The sequence below is a fragment of the Perognathus longimembris genome, chromosome 17, assembly GCF_023159225.1.
Source record: "Perognathus longimembris pacificus isolate PPM17 chromosome 17, ASM2315922v1, whole genome shotgun sequence".
Taxonomy (NCBI): domain Eukaryota; kingdom Metazoa; phylum Chordata; class Mammalia; order Rodentia; family Heteromyidae; genus Perognathus; species Perognathus longimembris.
The window spans coordinates 11,813,354-11,831,370 of NC_063177.1; the positions used below are offsets into that span (position 1 = coordinate 11,813,354).

Here is an 18,017-nt window from a genome sequence, read left to right on the forward strand (position 1 = left end):
AGTTGCAAGAGTGCTTGCCTCGTATACCTGAGGCCCTGGGTTCAATTCCCCAGCACCACATATACAGAAAATGGCCAGAAGGGGCGCTGTGGCTCAAGTGGCAGAGTGCTAGCCTTGAGCAAAAAAGAAGCCAGGGACTGTGCTCACCAAGCCACAGGACTGGCCAAAAAAAAAAAAAAAAGTCCCTCCAGGTGAGTCCCACTCAGGTACATCACTGTCTCTCACAATTGGCCAAATGACCACCAACTCACTGTGGTATTGTCTAGATTCAAAACTGTTCTCCCCTAACTTCTGAGATTGACTGGCATTGGATAGTAAATCCCAAAGCTACACATATACTGAGGATGTGTCCACCACAGAGCTGCATCCTGAGTCCCTCCTTGACTTTTTTATTAAAGGAAGAAAAAAAAACTATATGGGGGGGGGGGGTCCACCTCTGTCCTCAGTGAGCAATAGAATTTTTTAAAATTTTTCTTTTTTGATATAGGGTCTCCCTATATCAAAATTATTATATTATACATTATATCTTACATTACACAGGCTGACCTTGAATTTCAAGTAATCCTCCTGCCTTTGGCTTCATGATTAGCTAGCTAATAACAACAATTTTTTAATTAAAAAAAATCATCTGCTCTCCTAGAGCTAAGTCCCTTTGGGACACTGCTGTGCACACGGGGGATGGGAGGGGACACAGAGCAAACTTCCTCTCAGAAACCGGGTCTGTACCCCTTCTTGAGCCATTTCTCCTGCAAGTGGCACAACCAATGATACCTCAAGTCTCAGCAAACAACTAAACTCCTGGCTAGCTATAACTGTCCCTAGAGTGGCCTCTGGTACACCCTAAAGTAGTCTGTTCTTAGCTGCAGGCTCCACAAGCCTGAGGTCTGAATCCATTTTCTCTCCAGTCTTCATTCTAAAATATTCAGGAGGCCACATGGGTCTGATCTACAAGGTCTTCACACCTCCTTACATTCCTATCTAGAGAGGGGGTGGTTCTCTGAGCCAGCATGAATGCCTATGCTGGGGCCACACAGTCTGGTCCTCACTCCAGCTCTTATTCCAAGTACTCATACACAGAAATCTCACTGGGTGCAGGCCTAAACTGCTCTCAGAAGAACACCTCATTTTACAAGGCTCTGTGTCCTCTGTGTGCCCAGAACCAGCAACCCTGTGGATTTCTCCTCAGAACATTTTTCAATGTTAAAATAAAATGCAGACTGTGTATCTTATTAAAAATAAAATACAGACAATTCCACTTCACTTTCCACGGTACTGTGAAAGAAATGTACACATTAAGTGGAAACCACACTTTGTGAATTCTGATCTTTCCATGGGCTAGCAATAAGCATCTGATCCCCTCTTGGGCTGCTGGGAGCAGCAAGCTTAGTTCCTGTCAGGCCACAACCTCACCATCTCCAGGGGAAACAGTCACACGCCATACAGTGAGCTAGGTTGCAAGTGAGGACAGTCAGCAGGCTCGGTTAGCTATGTAAGTTCAATTTATGTTCCCAACGTATAATGGGTTTATCAGGGCCTGATCAAATACCATTAAAACCCTTCAAGAAATAAAAAACCACTACTCAAGAGCTAAGATCTGAAGGTCACGGTTCGAAGCAAGCCCAGACAGGAAAGTCTGTGAGACTCTTATCTCCAATTAATTATATGAGAATACTAGAAGTGGAGCTGTGGCTCAAAGTGGTAGAGAGCTAGCCTTGAGCAAAAAGAGCTCAGGGACAGTGCCCACACCCTGAGTTCAAGTTCCACTAGCCCCTCACCCCTACCCCAAATAAAACACTTCATGGTGCCTACACCAACAATAACATGATGTAAACACAGCTGTAGTTACTGAAGTGCCAGACTTTGAAGTCAGACCCCACTTTACCACGCGAACCCCACTTTACCACGTGAACCTGAGATAAGCAGGCAATGTGAGCAAACCCAGGACAAACTTATTAGGGCCCAGCCGGTCTAGAACTCTAACCACTGGGAATGCTTAACTCTGACTGCCCCCAGAATGCCTCAAGCCCTGAGCCAATCAGATTTGTACCTGTGTCCTAATCTTGCTTGCTTGAACACCTGATTGTTGTAACTTTGTTTTTTGCCTTTATAAGCCCTGTGTAATCGCAGCTCGAGGCTCCCTCCTAACCTCCGCTGTGTCAGTGGGTAGGACGAGGCCCGAGTTGCAGCTCGCTTGAATAAAGCCTTGCCTTCCTTTTGCATTTCAGAACGTCTGAGTCTCGGTGGCCTTCTTGGTGGTCATCTCGCAACTTGCCATAACAGTTACTACTGGTGACCATGTCACAGGTAGTACTGATGGCTAATGTGGGCAGCCTGCCTCTTCAGTTAGGGTGAAAGAGCATGAAGACAGGATTGTCTCCCCACCTCATCTCATAGGAGCTGTGGGTCCTGTGCCCAGTTACTCCTCCCTTAGCCCCAGCACCCAGCCTCTTCCTCCCCAGCAGGCCCAGGAAGAAGAGGTACAATTGGACAGTTCTGTAGCTTCTCAACCTCCATAGGAGAAATTAGGGAGGAGATCCCTTCTTAAGAGTCCTAGGCCTTTGGAGACTTGGTCTTTAGCACCAAGTGTCCACTATTTTATTTTTAGAAGGGAGTCCAAGAAAGTACCCTGTGGCTCCATCCTCTTCAGCACAGCCCAGGGAGTGAGGCCAAGGAAGAGTCTGTACTTCCTGGTCCCTCTTCTCCCCCCACCTCCCTGCCCCGCTCCCACCACAGAGCCAAAGTGTCAACTGAGAAGACAGCAGCTTACCTTCTGGTTCCTCCATGCTGCTGGCTGCAGTAGTAGGTGGCGCTACAGGGATCTCTGAGGTTCAGGACACGGAGGAGGGAAAAACAAAGAAGACATTATTTTTGACCTTGGAAAGACAATGAGCCCAGCAGAGATTCTTCTCAGCCTTTCCTGAGATGCTTCCTCTCAGTTGAGGAAAAGTGAAGGAAGAAAAGGAAGCCAGCTGCATCTTACTCTCCTAGCTCTTACTGTCCCTTTCTCTATTGGCTAGGGATATCACAGCACCCTGGTATGAAGGAGGATGGGAACAGGGAGAAGCAGGAGAGTGCTGGCAGTGCAGAGGGCTGACCTGAGCCCAGGGCCTGTCATGGGCCTCCCTCTCAATCCTATTACCTTCATGTAATCAACTCAGCTATCCAGGTACAGGAGGGGGCCTGCCCAGGCTCTCTGCTCATTCTGATGTAGCTACCTGGGCTCTGCCCACCTGTAACCTCAACGAACATGGGGGGTTGAGGTGGGGAGGCTCTTGCAGCAGGAATGGCTTGCCAGGAGTCTGTGAGGCAGAGATGGGTGTGTGGCCTTGACCATGGTTCCAGGGGCTCCCATCTCACAAGCTAAGCTAAGCAGGAAGACTACCCATTAGAATCCAAAGTAAGGGGCCTATAAGAACACATGCTTTCTTTTCTTTTCTTTTTTTCCTATCTAGAACAGCCAGTCATTTTTGCTACTTCCTAGACCTGACTGTACTATCCCAGACCATCCAAACTTGGACTTCCTTTTTCTAGATAAGGTCAAACCATGGACTGAAAGTCCCTACAAGCCAGTGGCTCATATCTGTAATCTTAGCTACTCAGGAGGCTGAGATCTGAGGATCATGGTTCAAAACCAGACTGGGCAGAAAAATTCACAGGACTATCTCTAATTAACCACCAAAAAAAACTATACTGGAGGTGTGTCTCAAGTGGTAGAACACCAATCATGAGTGAAAAAGCCAACCAAGAGTTCAAGCCCCAGTACTGGCGTGCATGTACGCGCGCGCTCTCTCTCCCTCCCCCCCCCCCCCCGTTTCTGTTTCTGTCTCTGTCTCCCCAGGGAAGAGATTTGTCCCTGACTTCCCTGTCAAGTGACCTTGACCCCCACTAACACAAGACCTCCAAATCTAGCTTGTCTAGGACCTGAGGCTTGATGATGAGGGCAGAATCCCCAGGCTGGGGGCAGACCAGTGAGTCCCATGGAGGAGGAAGTCCATACCTTTGGGGAAAAAAAAGGGAAGAGGATACAGTACCCAATTTCACTCCCAGGTGCTTTCATTACTCAAAGCAACCCACAGGTATGCGGTCACAGAAGCTAATTCGAAAGCAGGACTTTGTACCTGGCCCTTTCTTAGTTTTAAAAAGTCACATCACGTCAGAACTTTCTGGAGTCAGCATCTGGTCTAATCCTGCAAGTCTACGAACGGGGCTTGAGACAATGGCAACAGTCCCATCTGCCACCCAACCTCAGCACTTACATAGGTGTGACTCTGGGACATGCACAGAGGGTCTGTGGCTGAAGAAGCAGGGCACAACACCTTGGCACTGTGGCCAAGTACTCAGGAACATCCCAGGATGAAAGCTCAGTCTGTTGGGTGGGAATCTGCACACCAGACAAGGGAAGAGCCCCCTTTCCCAGAGTTCAGCCTCTGACTCAGCAATGTGAACCCCTGTTGATCTTTCAACCTCGGGTTTTAGGACATTTGGTTTCAGCCATTTCTGAACAACTTGACAGTTCCTAGCTCTCTTTAAAGGGGCACCTGAGGCTAGGGCCGGGGGTGCAGCTCAGCAGTAGAGCACATGCCTAGTGTGTATGATATCCTGGTTTCCAGACTTCCTCCTGGCTTTTTAAAAGCAGTCATAACATAGCTTTGTAGTGGACAAAGAGAATGATTTTTGCAGGTACTAAGACTGGCAATAGAAGAAGGCTGTTCATGGAAGGATTTCCTCCCTTCCCTTCCTTTGGATATGCTAGAGATGAACCCAGGGTCTAGGGTGCTAAGTACACATTCTACCACCCAGCCACAGCCCAGCCCTGACCACCACATTTCCACCTGCTCTATCCTGGACAGACACTGAAGTCCAGCTCCTCAGGCTCAGACTCTATTATTGACCTGTAATGGACCTGTGCTGATAGATGATTAGGACCAAGATGGAGGTCTCTCAACTTAGATACCGATTAGAATGGTGGCTGGAATGGATGCAGTCAACTTACTCCAAAATTGACAGCCACATGTACCAGGACAGGAAAGGTATGGATTGTCTAAGGTCCCCTACCTGCTGGGGGAAAAGGGGAATGATGACAAGGTCAGTGGGAAACATTCAAGGATTCTAGGGTAGTTGATGGTGTAAGGTGTCTGTGGCTGATTCCCTAGTGCTGGCCATGTGATTCCCAGGTTGTTCCAAATCTCTTATGACTTACCATAGTTGCTGAATCCTCTAGAGCTACAGGATACAGAGAATAGCTAAAGTGAGGATGGGCTGACTTCTTCCCAAAAGGGCAGGCAGTAAATATTTCAGGCTCTGTGGGACTCAAGAATGCTTCTGAAGCTCTTCACTTCTGCTCATGGCACAGAACTGGCCACAGACTGAGAATTAGTCAATGAGGGGCTATGGCTGTATTCCAATAAAACTTTATTATGGACGCTGAGCTTTGACTTTGATGTGACTTTTTTGAGGGGGAAGGGGGCCCTGGGGCTTGAAATCATGGCCTGAGCATTGTCCTTTAGCTTTTCTGCTCAAGGCTAGCACTCTATCACTTGAGCCACAGTTCTACTTCTGGCTTTTTGGTGATTAACTGGTGATAAGTTTCATAGACTTTCCTGCCTGAGCTGGCTTTGATCCACAATCCTCAGATCTCAACTTCATGAGTATCTAGGATAACAGGCATGAGACACCAGCACCCAGCTTCACATGGCTTTTTTTTTTTTTTTTTTTTTTGGCCACTCATGTGGCTTGAACTCAGGGCCTGAGCACTGGCCCTGACTTCTTTTTGCTCAAGGCTAACACTCTACCCTTTGAGCCATAGCGCCACTTCCAACTTTTTCTGTATATTGGTGCTGAGGAAATGAACCCAGGGCTTCATGCATGCTAGGCAAGCACTCTACCACTAAGCCACATTCCCAGCCCCCACATGACTTTTTATGCATCATAAAATAATATTATTTTCCCTTTGATTTTTTTTCAACCATTAAAAAGAAGGTACAAACCACTGAGCTATATAAGGCAACAACAGCCAATTCCATGGATCAGTTTGCCAACCCTGCTCTCTAGAGAATCAGAATTTGTTCCTTGGATTCTACCGTTTTCTGAGATTTACTCCATCTCCTGCCCTCCTTTCTTGGCCTTGTCAGCCCTGCTCAAGAAATCAACAAGGCTGAGGATGGGGTAAAACTAAGCCAGTTCCCATTTAGGCTTGGCTCCCTAGCTAGGGCTAATTCTCTGCTCTCAACACCAGCCTGCCTCTGTTACATGCCAAATATCAGCCTGTAAGTGAACCCTGCCATCCTGCTCACTCTCTCTCCATGTTCCAGTAATTTAGGAATGAGTAATTGGTCTAACACCAACCTAGGATGCTTCTCAAGACAGCTATTAACCCTTCATAGGACCATGGGCACCATGCACAGAGCCTTGGCAAGCTTCTCCGAAGGGTCCTGAGTTGTTAGTCATTTCTGATCTGATAACCTAGGCAGAGGAAATACTGGGTTGCTATATCAACCCACCCCAATTCTGGAATCAACCTCAATTTTTGAGAAGGGGCCCATGCTGGAGAGAGGGGCTTTCTCCCCACTCAGAAGCCAGAGACTCTATCTGTCAGGACTAGGGGCTATAGATAGGCTGGCTCTGCCAAGCACCCAGCTACTTCTGCAGGAACCAGGCCTGGAGTCTCCCCCAGGGCCTCACTGAACACCTAGTACTGAGTGCAGAGATGCCAGCCAGCCCATAAGCTCCTCCCACCCAAGCAGAACTGAGCAAGATAGCTGCACATACTGATGCAGGGGGCGATGGGAGAGCGGCTCTGCTGGTAGCCTTTGGCACAGCGGTTGCAGGTGATGCCAGTCACGCCGTCCTTGCAGGGACACTGGCCAGTGGTTTGGTTGCAAGTCTTGCCAGCAGCACCCACGGGATGACAATCACAGGCTGTGGAAAATGCAAAACAAGAAGGTCAAGGAAATGGGGAAGGGCTCCTTTCTACTCAGTGGTGCCCCATGCACCCCATCAAAGGAGAAGAAAAGAGACAAGGGAGCAGAGATTGAGAGAGGGAGAGTCTGCCAAGTCCACACACATTTCAGAAGCTCCGAGACTGGCTACCTGTCTACCTGAGAATGAGGAAGGAAAACCAAATGGATCTTCTGTAAAGGGCTTCCGTGGCAGCAAGGGAGGGATACTGGAGTTTGATCCTCAGCACAGAATAATAAAATAAAATAAAGAAAAAGGTAAACCTGTTTTCAGGAAGGAAGAGTGTAGAGGTTAAATATTAGTAGTGGTGGTAGAGTGAGAATATGGAGGTGTACCTTTCTTTAACAAGTAGTCTATGTGTTTTCCCCTCTCCTTTTGGCCTGCTCTCAGCCCCCGATTTCTTTGTGGACCTCTTGGTGGTGGTGCAAGGTGGGAGCCCGAGAGTCTGCAGGTCATATGAGGCACAGGAAGGAGGCCCTACCTGTTTGACAACCAGAGGTCCACCCAAACAATGTACATAGCAATGTACAAAGAATAGATAGGCACAGACCCCTACTGGGATGTCACAGGAACGGAGACAACCTAGCAGAGAGGGAAGGCCAGACACCTGGGGTTTAGGCTCCTGAACAGACAAGACATGACATCCTCTTCCTGATGTGATAAGAACGAGAGCTGGGTGGCCCACCCATCATGCCACATCCTCTGTAGCTGTGCCCAACTAGCCCATTTCCAGCAATAAAGTGATCAGGACTTTGGGGAACATTTCCACCAGAAATATGAGGCTCTGGGCAAGAACAGCTACTCTAGAAGGCAGGGGACCTCAGTAGGCTCATAGTGTGAAGAGCAGGCAAGAGACAATGTTCTGCTTACCTCTTGGTCTTGTACAGCATGGCACCTTGCGGACATTTCTATTCATGCTACAAGCTGCTTTGTGTTTCTGCCCTAAAAGGGCAGAAAAAATATCCAGGAAACTAAATGAGAACAGATATCCAAAAAGAGCTAAAGCAGAACTTCCTAGCATGCACAGCTCACAGCTCTGCACAGCACAGTGGTATAAGTCCAATATGAAAGTGCAGCCCCTCCTAGCAGCCTCAGGTAGGGAGTCCAGTGCAGAGACTTAGAACGAGGAGGGAGGAAAAGAAGAAGCAAAAAACAACAAAACAAAACATGAGCAACTATTCATCATAGTTATCCCAGACATGCAGAGGCTTCTGTTGTAGGAACCACAACAGCCCTGTCAAACCTGTTTGGATGTACTGAGGACAAGACTGCAGATAGGACAATGAGATCATGTAGAGATGGGTAGGCCCTGGAACACTATGAATGGCCAGGCCCCTCACCTTTGCCCCGTCTATATTTTTTGTTCTTCAAGAGGTATGCTCTGGGAGCTGGGAATATGGCCTAGTGGCAATAGTACTTGCCTCTTATACATGAAACCCTGGGTTTGATTCCTTGGTACCACATATATAGAAAATGGCCAGAAGTGGTGCTGTGGCTCAAGTGGCAGAGTGCTAGCCTTGAGCAAAAAAGAAACCAGGGACAGTGCTCAGGCCCTGAGTTCAAGCCCCAGGACTGGCAAAAAAAAAAAAAAAAAAAGAGGTATTCTCTGATCTGCTACAACCAGTATGATATGGATTCTGGATTCTCTGTTAGTGGCAGCCAAATGTAATCCTGACAGTGATCTCCATCACACTTTTTTCTTTCTTCCTTTTTTTTTTTTTTTTGCCAGTGATGGGGCTTGAAACTCAGAAGCTGAGCACAGTCCCTGAGATTCTTCTTCTCAAGGCTAGTGCTCTACCAATTGAGCCATAGCACTATTTCTGGCTTTCTCTGAGTAGTTTATTGGAGATAAGAGTCTCACAGACTTTCCTGAGGCTGGCTTTGAACTGATTTCTTCAGATTTCAGCCCCCTGAGGAGCTTGAATTATAGGTATATGCCACCGATATCTGGCTTCATGCTCATTCTTCCCCTCTCCTCCCCCCACTCTATTTATGTGGTACTGAGGAACTGAACCCAGCGCCTCATGCATTCTAGGCAAGTACTCTACCACTAAGCCACATTTCCAGCCCTCATGCTCAATTCTTAATGGAGCCGAAGACTTAATGGTCCCCAAAGACTGATAGTTTGAAATCAGAAATGGGGGCATTGGGATGATCTAAATTGCACCCCCTATGAGCAGGGTGAGTTTCAAGATGTGGGGGAAGAATTAATGTAGGGCAACACACTCATGCTTAGTTCCTCTACCAATGAGAAAAAGAATCTATCAAAGGTCAAGAGTCTGAGCCCATGGGACCCTCAGGGCCTGGCCTTTGGAAGAGGCATTAGAGAGGTGCTGCTGTGGTACACACACACACACACACACACACACACACACACACACACACATACACACACACACATACACACACAGCTACACAGAAATAAGCACACATTCCTCCCCCCCCCCCACACACACACACCATAGCAGGATTGAGTGAGCCAGGGAAGTGAGGTAAGCAGAAGTCCTTTCTTTGTGGGGGGCTCTGGTGAGGGGGATGAACAGAGCCTCCCTAATTCTTTTGAGAATATGGCCTGGGTCAGAACATCCTGTGCCACAGGAAGCACGCTTGGTGACCCCCATTTCCCTGGAAACCAGCCACGTTTTTTCAGAGGGAAGTCAATCCTTTCCCTGTCAGGTCACCCGTTCATCTGCACTGGGCAGGCAGCACCTGGTCATGGGAAACAAGCTACTCAAAATTTTTCCATAAAGAGAAAGGTGAGCTGAGAAGGAAGCCCAGGGCCCTGAGAATGCAGCGGGATGAGATTTCCCACAGACACCACAGGCTGCAGAACCTTTAGGTTGAAGCAGAGAAACCAGGCTGTCTTTGTGGAGGTCATTGGATAGGGATAGAGGGGCAACAGGAGACCTGGCCTGCCCCCCTCTCCCACCAAGGACCCTGGGTTGGTGCCTTCCTCTTTAGACCACAGGTGGCTTTGGGTAAGGACAGAGGTGTGCCCTCCCTTAAGGTCACCAAAGGCTTTGTCTCCATATGCAACCAAAAGAACCAGAGTGGCACCCTGTACCTTTGGACTTTCATACCTAGCTACTCTGCATTTGTGCCCTGGGCTGAGTAGGGGCTCATGTTTCAGGGCATGCTACCCTCTGTATACACCTCTCAATGCCCCTCCTCCCTGCACTAGCACCTGCCTGTGCTGTGCCAGAACCTTCTGGCTGAGACTGGCTCTCAGTAAAAAAGAGGCTACCCAGGGACTTGTGAGAGCCCTGGCAGAGCTGGTCTGGAAGGACCTGGTTCTGATCCCTGACCCCCCCATGCATGAAGCAGTGATCTGAGTGCCTTCTACACTCTTGTTCTGGTTCCCACAGGCCCGACTCTATCGGGTGGGCATGCAGGCCAGAGGCTGACCCCTCCTCCACTGCCACTCACACTGGGCTTTCTGTAGTCCACGTTGGGGTCTTTGTCAGGAAGTCTGGCTACTTCTAAGCAGCTTTGCTCCAGAGGCCTTGGATAGGGCAGGAGCCTCAAGTGGCAAGCAATCCAGGGTACATGCTTGAGGAGGGGAGGGGAGGGAAGCAGGCTTGTTACCAGCTCCTCTGGAAATGGGAGAATAACAAGGCACTGATCTCAATTCAGACCTCATCCCTGCTAGCCACCAGGCCTCCAGCCAGTCCTGAAAGACAAGATTCTGTCTGAACTCGTTAGAAGTCAAATCACATCCCCCTTCCCCTGGAGTGCTAACCTCCATACCTGTGAATGAGACAGACTCAGATGCAGGGTCTTTACAGATGTGATTCAGGTAAATAGATCATTAAGAGTGGGCCCTAATCCTGACTAGTGTCCTTATATGAAGAAGAGATTAGGAGACAGTTATAGAGGGAAGATCATGTGCAGACACAGGAAGAAGATGGGCCTCTGTAAGGCCATAGAGGGAGGCCTGGGACAGATCGTTTCTTCTTGGAGTCAGAACATGTCACCCTAGCTGGCACCCAGACCTGGGACTTCAGGGAGTGAATGAATCTCCCATGACTAAGTCATCAGGTGTCCTGCCACTTGGCCCATCAGCTTAGGGCCCTCACATGCCCCAGCTCCTTGTTTATCTATTTGTCCATCAAAGTATACCTGGATCATTTCCATCTGGGGGTGATTATGAATAATGCTGTTCTAAACATTGTTACAGGTTGTTACATGACCATAAGCTTTCATTTCTCTTGGATAAATACCTGTGAGTGGGATCACTCGGCATTGTGTTTCACATCATGAGAGCTGTTGAGCTGTTTCCAGTGGGGCTGTACCATTTGGAATTCCCATCAGCAGTGATGAACAGCTCCAGTTGTTTCTAGCCCTGCTAAGCGCTTGGAATTGTTCATATGTTTTATTATTTATCTAAGGAAGTATCTATTCAAATATTTTGCCCACTTTTAGTTTGGCTCTTGGTTTTTTGGTTTTTTTTTTAGAGTTCTTTATATATCCTGGATTCCATCTATATTGTTTCATATGGTATATGCAAGCATTTTTCTCCCTATGTATGGCTTGTCTTACAGAAGGAACTTTTTAAGGATAGCCAGTCAGCCACATGGGAGACTGAAATTCAGATCGTCAACGAAGGCAGAAAAAGTCTGTGAGAGACTCATCCTAATGGAAGAAACTGGGCATGATGGCAAATAGGTGGACTGCAGTTCAGGAGCAGACCCCCAGGGGGCGAGGGGGAGGGGAGGGAAGGAGACAGTGCAAAAAAGGGCTGGAGGTCTGGCTCAGAGGTTGAGTGCCTGCCTAACAAACACAAGGCTACAAGCTCAAACTCCTGTACCCCGTATCATCAAAAAATAAAAAAAAATTAAAAAGGAAAGTTAGACATATCCCTCAAATCATGCTTCTCCTTTAAGTCTCCCAATGCTCTTAGAAAAAGACTCACCTCTTTTCTAGACACCAACAAGCTGACCCTACACACTTGCCACACCTTCTCCAACCAAGGGTCCACCAAACCCCTTGCTATTTCCAGACTTTGAGACTGCCTGGAATGTGCTTCCCTAGCTACCTTATGGCTGCTTTCTCTTCACTCCTTGGGTCTCACCTCAAATGTTCTGCCCTCAGCTAGGTGCCTGTTTTGGGCTCGTATCTATAACCATAGCTACTCAGGAGGCTGAGATCTGAGGGTCATAGTTCAAAGTCAAGCTGGACAGGACTCTTATCTCCAATTAACCACCAAAAAAGCCAGAAGTGGAGCTGTGACTCAAGTGCCCTGAGGTGACAGTGCTAAGGCCCTGAGTTTTTTGTATCAGTACCCAAAAAGGAAAAAAGAAAAAAGAAAGAAAACCTCACCACTTTGTCCTCAGACAGCACCTTCCCAGCAACATGCACCCAGCTCTCTCCCAGTGACTCTTTTTCCTTCCACTGTTTATTTCCTCCATATAACTCACCAACCAAATATATATATATATATATATATATATATATATATATATATATATATATAATGAGGCTTGAACTCAGGGCCTGGGCACTGTCCCTGAGCCTCTTTGTGCTCAAGGCTAGTGCTCTACCACTTGAGCCACAGTGCCACTTCCAGTTTTCGAGTGATTAATTGGAGATAGGAGTCTCATGGGGACTTCTCTGCCCAGACTAGTTTAGAACTGCAATCCTCAGATCTCGGCTTCCTGTGTGTGAGCCATCAGCTCCCAGCTTAACTCACCATGTTCTATAATCATCTTCTTTGTTATTCTTAACCTCTTACCAGAAAGCAAGCACTAAAGACTAAATCTGTCTCCATCACCATGACCACTCCAGTGCCTGACGTGCTGCAGATCTTCCATAAACACTTGCAGAATCAATGAGTAAACAATCTTGTGATCAATGTGAACATTTCTCAGGGCCTCTGCCATCCTTTCTGTAGGGAAAGGCCATCTGTCTGCCCTGCACATCTGGAGGAAAGAATGACGAGGAGCGCAGGAATGATAATCCCCTCACATCCTCAGTCAGTGGCGACCTCAAGATGCAGGTTTCCCCACTCTGAAATTCTCCATGCTAACGAGGGAGCTAGGATGGCTGAAATCCAGATAATCCCTGATTTCACTTCAGCTGTCTGTGTCAACTTCCTCTAAACTGGGCTTTCCTCTCCCCCAGCACTTGCTAACAAGGCACAAAAGAATAAATGCTTCAAGTTGCACGCTGCTCCTTTCTAATCAAGGTGCAGACAGCAGCAAGTGTGGGGAAGGGAAGCCCCATGATCCCAAACTGGGTTATTTGACCCTCTGTGTCCTGCACCTGTTCTATAGTGTGTGTGTGTGTGTGTGTGTGTGTGTGTGTGTGTGTGTCTATGTCTGCACACACAGGCTTGGGGTGAGAGTGTAGAACAAAGGGAAGCCTAAGTAAATGTGGCCCTGTGACTCAGGACAGAGGGCCATCCAGGGTCCTAGTCAGTTGTAAGCCCTAACATAGTTGGGGAGCCCTTAGAGACCATCTGGTCTTTCTGAGTGTGACTTTCAGAACCAGAGCTGGCCCTGCTCTCTGCACCAAGCCCAGACAGCAGCTGCTGGGCACATTGCTGTGGTTCAACTCATTTATCATTTTTGTTCCAAGAGCACGCACATTCCTTATGGAGGAGAGTGTGCAAGCAGCATTAGGAACCCAGGGCCCCACCCACTCCTGTGGGAATTGGCTACAAAGTCCATGCCGGGCCTGAATCCTTTGAGCAAAAGTGGCTGGGTCTCTCCAAAGTTCCCCCTTTAGTTCTCACCGCTCACGGAAAGAACTAAAGCAAGCAGTGAGCCAAAGGAGGCGTCTCCACTTGTGTGTGCTGACGTTCATGCAGGCCGGGTTTTCTGGCATCTCTCCTTTCCTTGACTTGGACAAATATAACAGCTAACATGTACAGAGCCCTTGCCATGTGGCAAGCCACAGTAACTCATTTAATATGCACTGTAACCCTAGGAATGGGACTGTTATGCCTATTTCCAGAAGAAGAAAACTAGGGTTTTGAAGAGTATCTTGTCCAGTGGTAGAATTTGAACCCTGGTCTAAGTAACTCTGAGTTCAACATTTTTAAAAGCTTTTTACACCAAGCTTATGTGCTGAGGTCCACTCTCCTCGCAGCAAAATCCAAAGGAAAGACTCTTTTTTCCCAAGTCAAATGTCTTTAACATGACTACCTTTCCCAGAAGGTCCACGAACTCAAGGAGCGCAAAGATTGGGAGTCTTTTGTGCTCAAGTGCTGCAGATTGCTGAGAACCATTCAGGAAATGTCCACATGGGATCTGACCATGCAAAGTAGTCTGAGAGATGAGGACACACACCCAGGGAAGGGAAGCTTCCCAGAATGGCCATGGATGAGCCACAGGGCCAAACTAGGAAGACACTATTTAAGCCCAGTGAGTTGCATGAGCCAAGTCACAGGACTGAGACACTCTTCATTTGTAAAGACTTTGATAAAACAAAACTGCCTCCACTTGATTTTTCTGGCTTCACCAACAATTCCAAGTCACCATATCATAAGCATGCCTACACACTGTTGTCAGGGACTCAGAATATTCTAACTCAGTAAGAACAACACGCGGCCTGTAGAATGTCAAAGTGAGGAGGGACTGAGCAACCAGAAATCTGAATATAATTCTACAGGTAAGAAGACAGAGGCCTAAGAAGGGCCTGTGATTGACCCAGTGCCCTAGAGACTCTGAACATGAGCCACATCTCTAGATAAGACTGTCACATCACTCAGGGAATATGGTAAAGATGCACCCAAATAAAAACAAAGCAGAGGTTGCACACAGCATCTCTAGGAGACGGCGGTGGGGGGGTTTGGGGGAGTGTGGGTCGTGAGACTGGAGTGCTGACTTCCCACACCAACCCTCAGCAGAGCTGCCTGAAGAAATAAAGGATGGATGGGAGCTGCGGGAATGGCCTTTAAAGACAGTGGGAGTGGTCTTAGGCTTCTTCTCTGCTAATGATTGCATCTTCTTAGGGCTCAGGCACCTTCTTAGTAGCCTTCATTCAGCCACATTCACTGCAGACTTGAAGGGGGCAGGGCAATGAGTGAGCAAAACAGGCTGCTCAGTGAGATGGAACGCAGCCCTTTGTATGGGGATGCTAGATGCAGTGGGCAATTTCTTAATTCTCATCATAATTCGGCTCACGGGGGACTCCTGGAATGTCTTTATCCATCACAGATGGTTTGGGAAGATGATAAATTAATATTGTTATCAATGGTGACATGGCTGAAATGGTTAAATAGCAACGTGTTCTTTGCAGGCTCTAAAAAGAAAGAGCCTCCAAAGTCCATAAAGAAGACAAATGGTAAACAAAACCTCCTATCTTTTGACAGATTCCAGGACGAGTATCATTCACAAACCATTCTGTGGAGAAAGGGGAGAAATTCATCTCATCTGACTTTGTATAGGACAAGAGCCCACACCATAATGAGGCCATCCTAGTGCTGTGAAATTGCACTGAATAGCTGGAGAGTGCAACGGCTGTTCCCTGGGCATGTTTATTACAGCCCTTTGTATGCACCAACCCTGCCAGCCCGGGTTTGCTTATAAACTAGGGGAGGGGAGAAAGAACCCAACAAATTTGTTGCTATGAAACTTCCCAAATGGGGAGGCTGCATAATAACACTTGGAATCAAATGCTCTTGCTCCAAGCTGTTCTTGTCTGGGTCCACCCCTGCTCTACATTGAACAAGGTCCCCAGTCAGCCAATCACCAGCAGTGCACGGGTGGCCTGGGGCCCCTCCCAAGATCTGAGAAGTCAAGGAGTAAAGAGAGAGCCTCAGGACTATTCTCAAGCCAACTCAGGCATCCAAAGCCAGTGGTCCCAATTCCTCTATGAAATTTGTCTGAGGGGCTGGGAATATGGCCTAATGGCAAGAGTGCTTGCCTTGTATACATGAAGCCCTGGGTTCAATTCCTCAGCACCACATATAGAGAAAACGGCCAGAAGTGGCACTGTGGCTCAAGTGGCAGAGTGCTAGCCTTGAGCAAAGAGAAGCCAGGGAGACAGTGGTCAGGCCCTGAGTTCAAGGTCCAGGACTGGCAAAAAAAAAAAAAAAAAAAAAAAAAAACCAACGAAATTTGCCTGAAACGATGCAAAACAGTGCAGCCTTCACCTAAAGGTCATTGATGAGGTTTCCTGAGGTCAATCTCAGGAACTAGGGCTAGGGCCAGAGTTATATATATAAGATTGAAAGCCTCTGAGAACAAACTGTCAAAGCACTGTTGACACAATACTGGAGCCAACAAGTTTCCATGAAAGAAAGAAAAGCATAACAGTATAGCTTCCAAGATAAGACAGAAAGCCTCTGTAGTCACAGTGGTGGTGATCAAGAGACTCCTGTGTGAAGATCTCAAGTGTATACATTCCCCTAACCAGCCTCTGAACAACTCTTAAAACTGCCTCCCACCAAGATCTTAGGGACTATTTTTGGTGGGAAGTGTGCCCCTGAAAGTGCCCACATCAACTAAAGAGGTGACAATAGTTAAGGGAAAACAAAGGGGAAAGATTTGGAAGCTTCAAGAGGTATCTTTCTCCACCAGATGGCTAGACCTTTTGTGCATGCATGCCTGTATGTATGTGTGCATGAGCGCATCTATCCAACATCTAGGTACTATCCCTGAGCTTTTGTGCTCAAGGCTAGCACTCTATACTTGAGCCACAGCTCCACTTCCTGTTTTGGTAGTCAATTGAGGGAAGAATTCTCAGGGATATTTCCAGCCCAACATGGCTTTGAACCACAATCCTCAGATCTCAGCCGCCTGAGTAGCTAGGATTTCTGCACAGGTATGAGACAACAGTTACATTTTGTCCCCTACTAAAACAGATCTTTTCTCACCAATCATGAAGCAGGCTAAGTTTTCCCTCACCAATCAGGAAACGGTATCATTAAAACATGGGCGTTGGGGCTGGGAAAATAGCTTAGTGGTAGAGTGCTTGCCTAGCATGCATGAAGCCCTGGGTTCAATTCCTCAGCACTACATAAACAGATAAGCCAGTAGTGGCACTGTGGCTCAAGTGGCAGAGTGCTAGCCCTGCGCAAAAAGAAGCTCAGGGACAGTGCCCAGGCCCTGAGCTCAAGTCCCAGAACTGGCCAAAAATAAATAGATAGATGGATGGATGGATGGATAGATAGATAGATAGATAGATAGATAGATAGATAGATAGATAGATAGATAGATAAATAAAACATTGGCCTTCCCTCATCAATCAGGTGGCAGGTTCTTTGAAACAGTTTTCTCTAATTAAAAAACAGGATAACTCCACCCTCTCCTGCAATAATTCCCAAGCAGGTCCTGCTTGTGCTTCCCTGAGTAGAATTCATCTTTGGATTTTCTTCTCCCCTCAGTTCTTTCCTCAGGGTCCCCACTAAGGCTGGGGACAGTTGCTGCTCAGTATTGAAAAGGAAGACAGCTTTCTAGGCTGGCCCCAGCATTTGATATCATAGTAAAGGAATGCCCTCTCATCTGCCCAAATCTCTCCCCTCTAGAATCTAACAAAGGAAGCCGAGCATTTCTGTTCCAAGAGCAGAAAGCGGTAGGTAGGGCAAGAAATGACCAGTGTCCTTCTATGTACAGCCCAGACCTTCTTATCCACAGGCACAGGACTGCCCACCTAAGTGACTGCCGTGGGTTAAACATTCTTGGCCAAATTTCTAACCAATTTGTGTGAGCCAACTGTTTACAAGACTCCTGGCCTCCATTTCTTCTGTAAAAGAAGGACAGCAAACACTTTGGGCAACAAGCAAAGGAGTTGGACACTTTCCAACTATGTTCTCTGAAAACCCAAAGGAAGTCTCTCTGGTCTTACCCTGCTCAAACATTCCTGACAATGCAGATCTTTCTCAGGCCCCTTTGCTTAGGCCACCTTTCCATTCTCAAAGTCTCCTGGGGGATTCCTTACCTGAACAGTTAACTTTCAAATGTAAAAGCTTCCAAATCAGGAAACCTTTATGCTCAGATTTCTCTTGCCAACCACCAGCGGCAGCCATAAGGCCACCAATAAGGAGGAAGAATCAGACTACTCCTTGGGACCTCCTAACCTGGTGAGGTTTTTGGTGGTTGTTATTTGTTGTTGAT

The 18,017-nt window shown here is 47.5% G+C and overlaps 1 protein-coding gene across 1 annotated transcript in view; it reads right to left on the minus strand.

Moving 5' to 3' along the window:
- Nucleotides 1-18,017, minus strand: part of Ntn1 (netrin 1) — a 176,225-nt gene that overhangs the window by 41,598 nt on the left and 116,610 nt on the right. The window contains exons 4-5 of the mRNA XM_048365222.1: nt 6,769-6,918; nt 2,768-2,821 (exon numbers count right to left, since the gene is read on the minus strand). Coding sequence (XP_048221179.1) covers nt 2,768-2,821; nt 6,769-6,918 — 204 coding nt within the window. The remainder of the gene's footprint in view (nt 1-2,767; nt 2,822-6,768; nt 6,919-18,017) is intronic.